The following is a 16,292-nucleotide window of genomic DNA, read 5'->3' as shown; positions in this document are numbered from 1 at the left end:
ACAAGCTGGAAGTTAGACAAATAGATCATCTTGATTAATAATCTTGATTAAGATAATTTCATGTTGCTTCTGAACCTATCATTCAAACATTCAATGACTTCAATGACTTTACTGAAGTCAAATAATAGATTTTCAGTTTTGAGTTTATGTTTCCTTTGTTGCCTTAGAGTGCCTCAAGGGTTGTCCATTAAACTGAACTTCACTTCTTTTGAAACACAACCATATGCAGACGAGCTGAGTATTTTTGAAGGATTAGGACAAAACAAAGTTTTAAGAGGTAAGTTTATTTTTCAGTTAACAATACTAAAATCTAAGTGGTAAAATAAGCATTTTGAGGTATCAAAAGCTGCACATGTATGTTTAAAAGGAAGACTGGATCTGCATGAATTTACCCTGTTAGACAATTTCAATATACCTGTCTGCCTTTTAATTTGACCAGATAAAACCCTTATACATTATGAAATTTTTATTTGTGTTTTTGAGATCTTATTGAAATGATCTTGATAATTTTATCAGCCTCATGATCTTGTGGGGTCCATGTTTCATTGGAAATATATTGTCAGAAGTTCCTGTAATATCACACACAGTAACATAAAATGAAAGTATCTAAACTGAAAAAGTAGGAGAATTGCTACAAAACTTCCTGAAAATCTTTTCCAAGTATTTGTGAATACATTGTTTTCCTCAGACCTTGAAATACTGATGATACCTTGTCTCTATATTCTACTCTGAAAACTGGGATTGTACCCATTTTTCATAAGACTCAGTCTCTACAGCTGAATTCTATGAGAGATTGAAAACATATTCTGAAGATAGACTGTAGGAAGAATAGTATATCAGAAAGATATATTATTATTTATCCTTATTTTTGGAAATAGGTAGAGAATGGGAATGAGAAATGGCAGAAGACTAGCTGGTATCCATATTGGTGGATATGAGAGATGGAATATGCAGAATATTTATATGTCAGCCAAACAGCTAAATGCTTCAAGGGTTTGAAGCTATTCTAGCAGGATCACAGTACAACAGGAAAAGCATTCCTTAAGACTCAATAAACTAATCCACTATGGTTTTGTGACAATACTGGAAATTTTAATGTGCCTGTGTTTATTTTCTCTCTGACTGTATGTTTTTTTTTTATTTGTTTTCAGCTTCGCTGTCAGGGACCAATCCTGAAACAATTTACATTTTTTCTCATGAGGCTACAGCACTGTTTATGTCCGATTATGCAGAGAATTATAATGGCTTTAATGCAACATACACTGCATTTATTGCAAGTGAACTGAACAGTAAGTGTTCTCTCTGTGTGTGTATGTGTATGTGTCTGGTTTTTTTGTTTCTTTTTTATCCCAAAATTTTGGTGAATCTACACTTTCAGTTTGAGAAAATGGCAGTGGAAATGGAAGCAACATTTTCTGGCCTCAGTCCAATATCTAGATCCATTTTGAATAAATTCATACTGATTTAAATATCAAATAAATTATTCCTGAAAGGCCATACACATGTTTACAGGCCTGTATCTAGCAGTAGAGTGATGTCTTACAAAATTCATAAATAAATAAATAAAACTGTGTCTGCACCTCCATCAGATTCCTCTCAGCCAGCTTGTTCACTAAACACTATGAAATCATTGACCACAATGTCTTTATAAAATAAAACATTCAGAACAACATCTAGGAACAACATTCAGGAAAACACGCTTATTTGAGTAATTTTGTTGTATTTCCTATAGAGGAAATTAAGTCACTGTAGGCTGATTTACAAACATATTTAAAAACTGACATTATTCATCACTGCTCCCCGTGTAATTCTAAGAAAAAACTCACCATCTCTGTCATCTTTTATTTACTAGAAGTTCTTATTCACAGATTATGAGAAAATCAACTGCACTTTTGAAGATGGCTTTTGTTTCTGGATACAAGATTTGGATGATGATTCAGACTGGGAGAGAGTTCAGGGTCCTACCTTTCCCTTGATGAGTGGTCCTGAATTTGATCATACATTTGGCAACTTTTCAGGTAAGATCAAAAAAGTGGCTTGAAGATTGAAGGAAAAACTTGATTTAGCTTATGTCACTGCATTATGGATTCTTCATAGTGGTATTACTAAAATGTTGTATTATTCTGCAATAAAAATGTCAGTGTTACCAGATTAAATGTTTTATTCTTCTGATTGCCATCTTGTGGAAATATACCAAAACTAAAAGGAAAAAAAAAAAGTAAAATTATTTAAGTGTGAGGTACTAAAAATTTCAATGCTTTTATTACACCAAAATGCTTTATCTGAGAAAGAAATTTCTATTGGGCAAAAATGTTATAGGTCAAAAACCTGTATGTATAACTTGAGGGGGGAAAAAAAGTATAATTGCATTATTAGGCAAATCACTTCTCTTTCATCCCTCTCTCCTGCTGACATCCTCATGGTTGTCACAAAATAATTTTGATTTGAATAAAGCTGACCTGCAGTTTTCAGGGGGCATCTGTGTCCCTGGTTACTGCGCAGCACACTCACCTACTGTGCCAAACACACCACAAACACTCCAGTAACTGTTACAGTTAAATAACTTTATTAGAAGAATGGTCATATCAAAAGTGGAATCTGTTTAAAGAGACAATACTGATAGGAATTGGATTTTGAATGTATCATGAATCCTTATATCTGCATTAGACTCCATAAGTGTTTTTCTATTTTAATAATAAAACCAAACAATCACTGTCTCAGCTGATTTGTCAGTCCAGCTAAAACCAGATAAAATACAAATTGAATTTTGCAATGTTTATATGTATTCTATGCAAGACTTACATAAAATTTATTCAGTGACAAATGAATGGGAAAATTGCAAATTATTCTGAAAGAAGTTACTCCTGGGAAAAGAAAAATAGTATTCTGCACTTTATCAGATAGAAATTATGCACCCCTTTCTGAGTAAAAGCACATTTCCTAACAATCTTCAGAACACTGTTTTGTCTTCCCATTGGGCTCCTAGAATGCAAATCAGATTAAAGAATGTAAATTTTTTTAACAGAACACTTGACAATGATTTCTTTCTCTCAAAAAATATTAATGCATTTTAGGGGGTCTCAGTTTTCCTATGCCAAGTCTAAGCTGAAATATGCAATGTTCCTATGTGTAATGTTACTACTGTATTGCATATTTAAATTTCTGACCTGTATATTGAGTAAATTGCATCATAAATATCAAGCTATTACATTCATAAAACACTTTTTTTGGTTTTTTCTTCTGCTGAAAAGTAAAGGCCTTAATACACATTCAAAAATTGATTATGAATGCTCAGGGAATTGATAAAACAGAGAATTATATTAAGAACTTTTATCTTTAAGTTAGGCACCATGTCTATTTTACTGCAGGCTCTCTAAGTCAACAGAGGAAATTAAAGGCCTGATTTAGATTTCAGATTAATTTTCAGGAATTTTAGCCTCTCATTTGAAAAAACTAGATAATCTGGACGTATAAATAACAGAATACAGTGTATATAATTTAATTCATATAATTATAACTATATTAATTTGAAAATTTTCTTAATATAATATTTGCATTTATATGTATTGATTAGATAGAAGAAAATAAAAGATTACACCCATGATTTAAATAAAGCAAGAATTTTATTTTAAAGCTGACTAAGTTTGCATTTCTTATGACTAATTTCAGTGTTTCTGTGGCGTGACCTCGTATGGTGACAAGAAGTCCAAATTCCCAGCTGCAACAAATTATCTCAGAAAAAAGCTACAAACTTAATTTCACACATAAAGGGTTTTTTTTTTGTTGTTTGTTGGTTTATAATGCCTCACCTTGCTATAAAATATTCACATAGTCATTCTGTCACCCTCTCAACACACAATCCATATTTCCCATTGTCATTTGTGGATACAAATTATGAAAATGTTGGGAAATTCTTCAGCAAAATCATTATCAATATCAAACAGGAAGACATTTTTATAAAGGCAGGAGTATTGCTCCCTTCACAGAATATAAGACAGAATTGCCGCTGACTTGGAAAAGACTAATTTCCCATTGCTCATCTAGTTCTGAGGAGTATCCGAGAAGTTTAAAAGCTCAATTTAATATCTCTTTGATGAACATATCTTGGGATAATCCCCCACATTTACTGTGTCGGGAGTCTTCCAAATCATGCAGCACTATCTGTGCTTGATGTTGTTTTAAATATAAAAACTCTAATTCAATAAGTAAAAAAGTAAAAAAGATATTTCTTCTGTCCTGGCTAAATTGTGACCATTATCTTGCAGGATTTTATATTTCAACACCCATTGGGCTTGGATTCACAGAAGAGCGGGTCCGGATCCTGAGCTTGCCTTTGGTCCCTTCAGACACCTATTGTCTAAGCTTCTGGTATTGTTACATAATTCCTAAACTTGTATTTTGTTTAAGAATGTACCCAAAGAACTTTCTTTCATTTAAAATATTACTCCCACTCAGCGTGCCGGCAACACCAGCCTGGTTCTGTTTGGATTTCCACAATCAGTCTCAGCTCCAGGCCTGAAGTTTAACTCCTGCATAGCTTTGACTTTTGCAGTTAGCTATGATGTATTTTCTTTTTCACCCTGTATCCAATATTCATTTCTATGCAAAAAGGATATTTAGAATCCCTGAAATGTTTTTCATCATGAAGCTTAAATAGGTCTCTACCCTTCCAGGTGTAATTTAAACATACAATTAATATTATTTTCATGCTTGCTTCAAATTAATCCTGATTTCATGAAACATTATAAAATAAAAAGAGTGACATTTTTTCATGTATTCTGACTTTGTTCTAATTCTGATTTTGTTCTAATAAAATGCTTTTCCTCCTCTAGGTATTTCATGTATGGGGATAATGTTTACCGTTTAAGAGTCAGCATAAGCAATGAGCGTGGTCAGGAAAAGATAATTTTTGAGAAAGAAGGAAACTATGGAAACAACTGGAATTATGGACAACTAACTTTAAATGAAACTTCTGATTTTAAGGTTTGTTAAGCTGCTTTTTTTTTCTTTTTTCATTTATTTTAGCTAAACTGATATCAGAGATTTTTGTGAAATGAATCCAAAATTCCACTATTCCAAAGATAATACTTAGTATCATTTTAAAATATCTACCATCAAACAAATATTAGCATACAGAAGACTGGAATCCCCATTTAAATTTCCACAGCCCCCTTTCCCTACTCTGGAACTTAAAGTATTAATATTTCAGAAAACATGATCATTGTCAAGGAACAATGAATGTTATCATGAGAGCTTTCCACAAAACAAGAGTGTTCAAAGCCTATCAAAATCTGCTGTGGAATATAAAATCTCAATAGTGAGGGTGATGTGAAATGTTTAGCCATGAGAAGATTTCAATTTAAATTACTTCAGATTGTGAATCAGTGTTTTCACTAATTACTTACAGATTAATCCACTGAAAGTGTGTTGCAGATGGAAGTGCAATGATTAACAACTGACATGACTTATCTATAAACAAAAGGAGGAGGTTTATTCCAGACAATTCTTTCAGCACCTCTCTTTTGAAAACAATTTCTTTTTATAGGCATTTGGGATGGTTTGCCTTGCTACAGTAGTTTTGATTGATTTCTGGCAAACACTGCTAGAAAGATGCATTTAACATCTGAGGAAATAAATGCATCTGTGACCTGGCTGCATTGGATTTCCAGGAAATATGTAACCACATATGATCTCAAAAAGATTGCTAAGCCTTACTGTAGTTCACCAGCTCTAATTCCTTGTTTGCAGGATTACTTTAAATATGTGGATATTAAAGAGCAGTTAAAAACAAATGAGATTAGTTTTAGCTTTTTGTGCCATTAGTTCAGGAAAAGTTTGGGCTGATGAGCAATGCAGAACTGCTTTTAAAATTACATTTTAAAAATAGATATAAAAAGCAAAGGTATTGAATATTTTTGAATCATGATCATCATTTAAATGAAGAAGCTACTACATTCCTTAGAATGATCCACTCAGTTTACATAGTGCTGTTTTGTTTTGTGAGAAATTCTGCCTCATCCCCAATGAGAGAGAATTTCACTGCAAACCTTCCCCTGAGTGTAGCACCAGTGTAGACTACAGTGGAAATAAGAGCATTCAAGAAAAGACAGAATGGTGCAGCATAGTGAGCTGAAAATGGTTCATTAAATTATAAAATCTGATTTTATTTTTCCTGAATTCAGGTTATTTTTGATGCCTTTAAAAGGCGTGGTCCCAGTGACATAGCCCTGGACGACATTGGCCTGACAAAGGGAAAGTGCAATGAAGACAATTATGTAGAGCCCACTGTGAGGCCAACTACTGCCACCACCCCATTGGTTCCCAGTAAGTCAACACCAAATCACTGTTGATTACCTCTTGATGTATCTGAGTTTGAGTGGGTCAGAATTTTAAACCTCAGTTTTATCAAAACCTCTTATCGGCATCATAAAGTTATCTCTGGGATAACACACTAAGATCAAGCTCCATGCCTCTCCAGACCCTTCCAGCTGCAGAGTATTTTAGAGGAAAGCACAGAGGTCAAAGCTTACTCCAAACATTCCAGTTTCACAGAGCTAAACAGGAAAATCTCACAGAAAAAAAAATCGAACAAAGAAAACCAAACAAACAAAAAACCTCAAACAGAATACTTGTAACTATCCTTATAAATCTCAATAGCTTATATAAAAGAGAGAGGAAACGTTGTATATGATGATAAAGAAGTCCAAGCCCATTCAATACAAAAACAAAAAAAAAAAATTAAAACCCGATAAAATCTAAAAAATCTGATATTTCAATGATTTTTCCTTGTGGAAAAATCATTAAAATATCAGATGGGGTTTGCTTTGTTATTTATTCTGCAAGTGGATGAAATTTTGGACAAAAAAAATTCTACAAAAGGCCCGTTCAGATAGAACTTCAAATCATTAAAGCAAAAATTGAGCATGTTCCTTTTATTAGATTTACTGTGTCTTTCAAAGCACAGCTAGTTTCTCTCTTGACAACATAAAAAATTTAAAAAATTGTCTAAATTGTCTAAAATTAAAATAATAGTAAGACTATTCACATTGCATTCATGTTGAAACACTGTATACTATTATTATTCCCTCAAATCTGTACCTCCAAATCTATTGTATCAGGATAAAGCAAAAGCCTTTTAAATGGAAGAGTAAAATGCAGTTTCAGAGCTCCATCATGAGAAACAGGGAGGTAAAGTTCAACAAGGTGTGTCTGTCAGCAAAATGAAATTTTAATAACAGTAGTAATTTCAGTCCTAGTTTCTCAAAATGAGTTTTGGAATTCAATAGCAGTTTTTATTAAAGTAATTTTGTGGAGAGATGCTGATGTCTGCCCCCTCCAGCTAACCTTCAGGTGCTGTGGGTAAACACACCTCACAAGTCAGCAGCACTCATGATTAGTGGTGGAACAGCCCTGTGCTAAAAGTGGCTGAGTGCTTCTGAGAAACACCAAAGGAATATCAAACTATAGATCTCTACCCACTGCATGGTCATAAAATGTTAGCATTCCAAAAAGGGACATGGTAATATGGCTTATAACTCCTTATGAAAGAGATTAAAGGGAGCCATGGTACAACAGGACAGTCTAAGCTGTTGCTTGGGAAAAAAATAACTTTCATAATTTTATTGGTACATGCTACTACGTGTGATCTGTAACCTGATGAAAAAAAAAGTGAATGTTATCAATCATCTTCAAAGCATGAAATGACTTTGATGAATGTGTACAAGCTTACTAACACTAATGATTTCACTGCAAATGTCATGTCCATAAACAAGACATGAAAGAATTTGAGCTGAGTCAATTTCTTTTACTAGAATTAGAGCTTCAGTACGAGTCACTGGCATCATTCACAGTGCCACAAAAGCTCCTTGAAATGTAAAAAGGGATATTTTTGATGGTGGCATGGGAAAGCCAGATTTGCTTTTGTCTTTTGTACAAGTCTGTCACCTTACACTTTCATCTAAAACAAAGATTGCTTTCATCTTCATGTTAATTTATAATCTATCTTTTAACACAAATAGTGTGGGAAAGTGTACGTTCCATACTTATGTCAATATAAACTGAAGTTTAGACCAAAGAACAGAGATACAGGTCATGTAAAATTTCTAAAATGTTGAGAAAAGTTGTGCTCTCTCACATCTCTTGTGCTCAACTAAGATTGATGGTAGTGATTACTATTTGGTTCTCAGCTGTATGAATAACTCCTTATGAATTTATGTTCAAAGATCACTGGAAATTTTTAAAACATTTTTTCAAGACATGAGTAAATTCAATTTCTTCTCTCATTTTTCCATGATAGACAAAGATCACTACTAATGTGCCTTATGTGTAGTCAAGACCAGATCAGATTTCACAAGCCATAATGTTCCATTAAAAAATGTAATCTTTATCTGCTGTCCATGGTATTTATAGAAAATAATCTTCCTTGTGAGCCATATGGCTGAAACATAATATAATTATTAGTCAGGATAAGATTGTTAACAGTTCCTTTTCTTTTATGAGCTTTTGGCTTTTCTTGCCAGTAGTGATTCAGTGAAATAAAAAGTTCTAGAAAATGGCTCTTGTGAGGAAGTTCAAATTTTTCTTGGTTTTGGGGTTTTGGTTCTTTTTTTTTTTTTAGCTTTCTGCCAGTGGGATTCAGTGGTCAGACTTGGCACAATTTATAAATTATGCAGTCTCCAACCAAGGAGCTCAGAGTGTAAGATGCTATCAGACATCATGGCATGCACATTTGAGCCATAAGGAATGGGGAGGAGAGAGTTAAAGTTTAGCCAAAGTCTGAGAGGTAAAAAAAAAAAAAAGAGGCAACAATTTTAATTCAAGGAATAAAACATTAAAAAAAAAAAAAAGGTAAAGCTATTTTGCTTTGATTTATGATTTCCTGAAGCAAGGGGAGGAGCACTGTTCATTTTGAATGACGTAATTGTGAGCAACAAAATTGGAAAAACAACAAAGTTTATTCTCATGATTCATTTAGTCATTCTGATGGCTAAAATGAAAAGAAATAATATTTCTCAATATCAAGTAAAGTTTTTGAACACAAAGCTGATATATTTGGGATGTAAACCACCATCAAAATTATAATTGAAACAGAATATCAAATATATAAATTACAGTTAGCTGTGTTCCTGTTGTCAGTGCATGTTTATGTGTGTACATATATCTACAATACTTGCTTTTACAGAAATTTTATTAATTTTTACCTGTAAGTACATACATCTCTTGATGACAAAGGTCTTTCCTACTAGAACAGTTGTTTTAAGGAAAAAGCAAATGACTGGTTTAACTACTGAGAAGGTTTAGCTGTTAAAGCTTTTGGGATCCTGAAGAAAACAAAGGAACAGTTTGTGGTTTTTTGCTGAAAGTTTACTTGCTAGATGAAAAAAGGACCTTTAGATTTGAGTATCTCTGCTGATGCTGCAAGAATAATTTCTCCACCAAAAGAGTGGTCAGGCACTAGCTAGGTCCTAGCTTTTTTATTACTGTAAATTAGGCACATGACTGTATCATATCCTTGTCTTCTTATTTCTGTCATGGTCACAGTGTGCAAACCATTAATCATGAAAATTACTTTTAGAAATTATCATTGTTACCACAGATTAAAGGATTAAGACAGCAGGTTAATTGTGTTTTTGAAATGTTTTCTTTTCCAGCTGACTGTGGAGGGCCGGTTGAACTCTGGGAGCCAAACAGTACATTCAGCTCTGCAAACTTTCCAAACAATTACCCTAATTTAGCTTCTTGTAAGTCATTCTTTTCCAAAACTTCAGGAGAAGTTTAACCACATAAAAGTAGAGATACTAAATCTGCTTTTCCAACTCAGATGCTGTCAAACAAAAAAGAAACAAAAAAAGATCTAAGGCATATACAGTGGGATCTTTTAACTGCATTCTATATGGTACTGAGCTGAAGCTAAGCATGTGCCAGCTGATTAAAAAGGGATGAAAACAAGCATAATCCAATGGAACAGGTCCAGACTGGCCAATTCCATCCTGCCTCTGATGTCAAATGTCTTCATGTCAATGCAGCAGCACATAAGGTGATGAAAGTCCCCATTTTGCCATAACCTGGTGTATCTGCCAGGTTAATATCATCACTTCTGCTGTTAAATAGCTCACATTTTCTAGAGGCAAAGAATATGTGCATGCATTTTGTAAAGAATCCTACCTTTATTGAATGTTTCTTAACATACTAGCAAGATGTTATTCTACTGATGTTACTTGATTTAGATTAAATGAGAGCTGGCAAAAGTGAATGCTTCAAAGAGGTTCACTATGTCTTGTTGATGGATAAAGCAAGGAAGAGAGCTCTGTCATTGCTTCTTAATGAAATTTTAATTATTTATCCCTTCAGTTCTGGAGAATTGTGCTGGGATGGTAATCATAAGAGTTGTCATTTTGTGTTTCTGCTCTGCTTGAGATATGGCTCACATTTCCATGATTCATTCCACAAGTTCCCAAATGAGATTCCTGCTAGTAAGAAAATACTTTTCACTCCATGGAATGATTTTTTTTTTGCTTTACAAGATTTCTACAGTATCCACACTTAGATGAAATATGAGAAAGTATAGGCTAAACAGAAGCAAAGAGCTATTTTAACTTCAAAGACAGGCTTCTGTGACTGATTATAAAAATTATCTTACTATCAAATGAGACTTAAGTGACAAGACTATTTGTCACATTGTCAGTGTCAGAAAATAATAGGATATACTACCTTGAGAAAACACAGCTGACATGAATGATTAAAAACACATATGTTTGTGTTGTAAAAGCCTAAAATTAATTTTTGAAAATGTTTCAAGAATGAGGAACAATAGAATTTTGGATCTTGACAGCTTTTAAATACAAGATTTAACCTTCTTAATTTCTTGGGTGATTATTAACAATTTAGGATAATTTTTTCCCCCCCAAAGGCCTTCAACAGGAAAAAGGCACAGTGAATGTAACTACTGAAAAGGTGATTTGTATGTGTGTGTGTGTGTTTTACTGTTTTCCAGGTGTGTGGTACTTGAATGCTGAAAGTGGAAAAAACATCCAGCTTCATTTTCAGGTCTTTGATCTGGAAAATATTTATGATGTGGTTGAAATCAGAGATGGCAGAGGACCAGATTCTTTACTTTTGGGCAAGTAGCAGCAGTGGGTACTAAAATGAATGTAATCAGGCAGCTGGAGCAAACTGATGGATATAATATCATGGAAATTAAATTCCTCTCATTTCAGAGGAAATTCAGAGAAAAAAATTTGAGAAAGCACACTTTATGTGACATCAGGTTTCCAAAACATGTGCACACACTCAGCTCTCCATGCAATCCATGTGAGATGAAATTCTCAGGGAGTCAGACTGTTTATGTGTGTGGACAAACAGATGGAAAATCTCTTAGCTGAACCTTATTGCTCTATGCTGATTAGTCAAATCTGGTGTTGGGGTCTGACCACAGCAATCTGAGTTAGGTTTGGGGGAGCAGCTACATCCCTGTGGAAGCAGTATGTGCTTTTGAACCCAGAACATTTTGAAATACACAAAACAAAACAGGTTGAATGTACTCATGTTTTCCTGGTGAACAGCTGTCTACACAGAGAGAGGCCCTCTACCAGATGTCTTCTCTACAACAAACCAGATGACAGTGATCCTCCGGACAGACAAGTCTTCAACTGGGAAGGGATTTCTTGCAAACTTCACCACTGGCTACCATCTGAGTAAGCATCTGAACCTTTGTTTTTAAAAGGTTAGACTACTGGCCAAATGTATTTCAGAAAACATGGAGAGTGCAAAGTGACTCTCAGCATTTGCTCAGTAGAAAAAAATGCAAATGTTAAAGAGAAAAAGGCTGGTTACTCATCTGTACTTTATATTTCCTGGCAAGAAAAGTGATGGGTTTGTTTTAGTGTCATTGGAACAATGTCTAGATCATGTGCAACTCTGTGATATTATGCAGAAAATTGAGTCATTATTTTGACCAAAATCATTCCAGATGTTAAGAGGGCAAATACTAACTATTCCCTATTAAAAAACAAAAAACAACAACAAAAAAACCCCCAAACAAACAAAAAAAAAAAGGAAAAAGCATCACTTTTAAAATAATTTCAGTGTGTCAATAAAGTGTGTTTAAATGCATTTGTAGAATATTTACTATTGATAACATGCACTAGAAAAGAAAATATACCACTGTATGTGGTAACTCTGATCAATATTTGTAATATGGTCCTTCTTGCATCTCTAAAAATTTGGTCTTCAGTGTGTGAATAATATGAGAAGAACTAGTCTCTTAAATATTTGGGCAGCAGTGTTTCTGGTTCCAGCAGATCCCTCCTGAAAGGCTCTTGATTTTCTTGGGGGCAGTGACAGTTAGATTTGTCACTCATAATTCAGCAATCATCTTACCAAAATATGCAAAATGAAGAATAATGCAAATTACATGGAACAGTAATAAGCTTAGCAGGACAAATAATTATACAAACTCTAGGCCACATCTTGACTGCATTAATTAGAGGCTTTGTATTACTTCTGTAAAAGTTTGACAGGAGAAAAACAGAGAAAGAAAAAGCAGTATGTATTCAGAAATGTGTGAAGTACCATGCACTTACCTGAACAGAAGATCAGCAAGGATCTAGGCTCTTTTTCTTACTTTAACTCTCAGAAATCTCTCAAGTTTGTCCCAGTTTGTTTAGCCAATGGCAGATTTTCATGGATTCACAATAGTAACAACAATATTACTTTTATTAATATTTTTTTAAATCTTCACCTTTGGTCTACATTTATAAAATTAACTCTGTTTAATCCCATTGTGCAAGACTGAGATGCTAGTTTAAATGTCCATATGAAAATTTTGCTGCTTCTTGTTCTGCCTTATCAATCACATTTGTTCAGTCCAACAACTCTCTGCCTTTTTCTTTTTTAGCTGGCTCAGCACCTTTGCTGGGCCAGCCTTGCCCACACTTTGTAAAATGAAAATTAAGCTTAGCAAGGCAGAATTCTCAGGGTTGCCATTGCCAGTTCTGGTTAAATATACTTTAAATGTTCCATTTGCAAAAGAATTATGCTTATTCATGATCTTTTCAGCCAAAGGAGAGAGACTAATATCATTAGCATGCAGGCTTAAGGACAAAAGGATTGTCAGTAAAAAAATAAACTTCAGAAGAAATCAGATTTTTCTTTGTGTTTTATTTTTTCTATGAAATATTGGGTTTTGGAAAAGTAAGACATATTTGAACAGAAATAATTTTTGGCAGCATGCAATATAATAAAAACACTTTAAATTAAGAACTAAGTTCTGTGTAATGTCTGTCATTAGTTATGGATACTGACTGTGAAAATCTGGTTCAAGCTTTTTATAAACCATATTCTTCTGCTTCCATTTGGTACAAACCATGCTGATTGATGAATGAATCATTTTATAGGAATATTAAAAATTCAGAAGTAAAGCAATTAAAGCAATTATCTTGCTTTAAATAAGACTTTAGATAATCAAATATTTCTGTCAGTACGTCCAGGAAGGTATACAATTTGTTGAATTTAAGTTTATGCCTGCATATTTCCTGTAACACAAATAAAGCCATTAAAAATGTAATTTGGCCACAGAAAAAATTATAATTTTACATTTACTCTTCCCCTCATTTGTTTTTATTGTATAACTGATTCTGAAGTAGCTTAATCCTACTTGTATGAACACTTTCCTCATTCATTCCGTTTGCTTTTGTTTCTTCCACCTTTCCTAACAAATACATTTCAGAAGGAGACTCTCAGCTCTCATTGCCTCTTTGCTCATATGCTTGATTTGACAGAGCTTAAGGTCTCTAAAATTTTTGAAAGTGATGAACATTTGAAAATTGAAATTATTAGTCACTTTTGGCAGGATTTGACTTTTCACTCCCATGTTGATCACTTGCAACGGAAGAACACTACTAACTGAGCAACACTAACTAGAGCAGAAACCACAAGGCAGAGTACCACAGATTTTATTCTTAATTATGTTCTATTTATCTGAAAATTATCTTTATTTTGAAAGAGAGATGGGTGGAAATGGAAAGAAAAGGAAATCAGAGGTTCTTCATAATATCTACACTGTTTTCTTCAGGTGAACTCTGAGACCTCCTGTGAACATCAACCTTCGTCACAACTACAGAATAATTTTTCTCTCTTGTTTCCCTTCAGGGGCTTGCACAGTTGATGAGCATCAGTGTGGCAGTGGGAAATGCATCCCATTGCACAACCTGTGTGACAACGTCCCTCAGTGTGAAGATGGCTCTGACGAAGCAAAATGCAGTAAGGTTTCCTTCTTACAAAGAAATCATAGATTAATTTAGGTTTGGAAAGATTATTAAGATCATCAATTTGAACCATTAATCCAGCACTGCTAAGTTCACTGATAAACCACGTCCCTCAGTGCTACATCTCCACATTTTTAAATCCTTCCAAGGATGGTGACTCCATCATTTTGCAGGTTGACATGCTTAGCAGCCCTTTTGGTGAAGACATTTTTCCTAATATCAAACCCAAGCCATGCATATTTAGCAGGAATTGCCAGGAAAACAGCCACAGAAGCTCAGCTGATGTAGAGCACTGCAGGCCATGCCAATTTGCACAGCAGTACCTCAGTGAGCTTGTCAGGACCAGCAAAACAGTCACTTTTCTGAGATAGTGTATGGAATCTGATGAAGAACTTTGGAAAAGGTAGGAAGCTTCTCTGTGCTGAAAACTGTAGTTGTTTTTAATGGCCTCAAAATTAAATGAAAACTCACCATATGCTTTTCTTCTGTATTCAATTTGTATTTCCAAATTATACTGGGTTTTGCTGTAATTAATTAGAGTGAAAATTCTGCAGTGCAGGGTAGAGAATAAATATGTTCTTGGTGGAAATTCCCAAATAGTTTTGTGGGTGTGAAGCCAAACTATAACACATGGCACCCTCCAGCCCACCTGGACTCCATGGGGTGAATGGATGGCACAGCTTCAAAAGCAGCATCCATTGTTCACTGCTATTCCTTACTTCTCTGGTAAAGTGGTTCTTTACAAAGAAATTCCAAGATGCAAATTTCCAAATTCATTCCAAAATGCATGTGTACAGTATCTGTATTCATTTTACATAGCAGGGAAATAAATAATTTGAATGTAAGACTAACGCTAAAATCATGTTTGGCCTAGCACAACAGTTAAACTGCTCTTTCTGACAATCTACATTGGAGAACTAAAGGAAGATTTAAAGGTGGTCTTTAAGCTTAGCACAATTCCTTTGTTTTAAGGAGCTCTACTAGGGGTCAGATATGTTTTAAATATGTGCTGACAGTCAGTTGCTGATTTCAAATTTTTTTGACATGCATATATATAAAAATATACATGGCATATGCAAATACATGTAGATAGATGATAGATTAGATAGATAGACAGATAGAAAGATAGAAAGATAAATAGATAGATAGATAGATAGATGTCTGAAGACACAGATTCACTCCTCAAATTAGTTCCATTGGCTATTTTGTGGCAAAATAGCCACATATTCATCCTTTAAAATGTATAGAACAAAATTCACTTCAGTTTTCTTCTTAAGAAAACTTGAATTTATTTTTCCAGTCATTACTGAAGAATATCTGAACAAGAAAACCATCACCTACATTAACATGACATACATTTTCCCAAAGATTTATTTTGCCAATGATTGTCTATTACTTCATAACAAATTACCTCACATGAAAAGCCTGGTAGATTTGTTTCCAAAAATCCATTTAATCCTAACTTTGGCTAAATCAATTTATGTCTTAAAACAAAATGAAAATTCAATTAGAAACTCTCACATTGAGTCTTTCCAGTGTCCAAAAGCCTTGCTCATTTTCCTGAAACCAATTTCAATGACTTATCAGAAGTGGCAACTTGAACTAGACAAACTGTCTTTTCAAATCTTCCAACTTCTGAAACTTCCAGGGACTACAAAGAAATGCCAAAATTCTAAAATATATGATATCTGAATTAAGCAGTTGTTGGATCCTCAATGACTTTATTATTTCTTACCAATAATGTATTTGGATAAGAACATGGACCTGATGAGGAGAAAGGAAAAGGACTTATAGTTCAAGTTCTCTCAAAAAGAGAGGTGTCAAAAGTAATTTGGAGAAATCTTGCAGTGCATACAATTCCAAGATGTTTAAGAAGCTCAACAATTTAATTTAATTTAATTTAATCTAAAATTTACCATTAATTAATTATTCAGTGTAAATCTCCTCTTTGGTTCATGCACTCCAGGTGTCACAGAGGCATTTCTAAAAATCTAAATGTTTTATTTACTATGGTAGATACTCTATGTG

General features: G+C 33.9%; 1 protein-coding gene across 1 annotated transcript in view; it reads left to right on the top strand.

Moving 5' to 3' along the window:
• Window positions 1-16,292, top strand: part of TMPRSS15 (transmembrane serine protease 15) — a 51,603-nt gene that overhangs the window by 21,515 nt on the left and 13,796 nt on the right. The window contains exons 11-20 of the mRNA XM_059493287.1: window positions 168-277; window positions 1,152-1,289; window positions 1,869-2,018; window positions 4,266-4,368; window positions 4,833-4,983; window positions 6,183-6,324; window positions 9,651-9,740; window positions 10,994-11,119; window positions 11,562-11,693; window positions 14,149-14,259. Coding sequence (XP_059349270.1) covers window positions 168-277; window positions 1,152-1,289; window positions 1,869-2,018; window positions 4,266-4,368; window positions 4,833-4,983; window positions 6,183-6,324; window positions 9,651-9,740; window positions 10,994-11,119; window positions 11,562-11,693; window positions 14,149-14,259 — 1,253 coding nt within the window. The remainder of the gene's footprint in view (window positions 1-167; window positions 278-1,151; window positions 1,290-1,868; window positions 2,019-4,265; window positions 4,369-4,832; window positions 4,984-6,182; window positions 6,325-9,650; window positions 9,741-10,993; window positions 11,120-11,561; window positions 11,694-14,148; window positions 14,260-16,292) is intronic.

The sequence above is a fragment of the Ammospiza nelsoni genome, chromosome 2 (assembly GCF_027579445.1).
Source record: "Ammospiza nelsoni isolate bAmmNel1 chromosome 2, bAmmNel1.pri, whole genome shotgun sequence".
Classification (NCBI taxonomy): domain Eukaryota; kingdom Metazoa; phylum Chordata; class Aves; order Passeriformes; family Passerellidae; genus Ammospiza; species Ammospiza nelsoni.
Note: the sequence above shows the minus strand (reverse complement) of the source record. Positions and strands in the feature narration are given on the sequence as shown.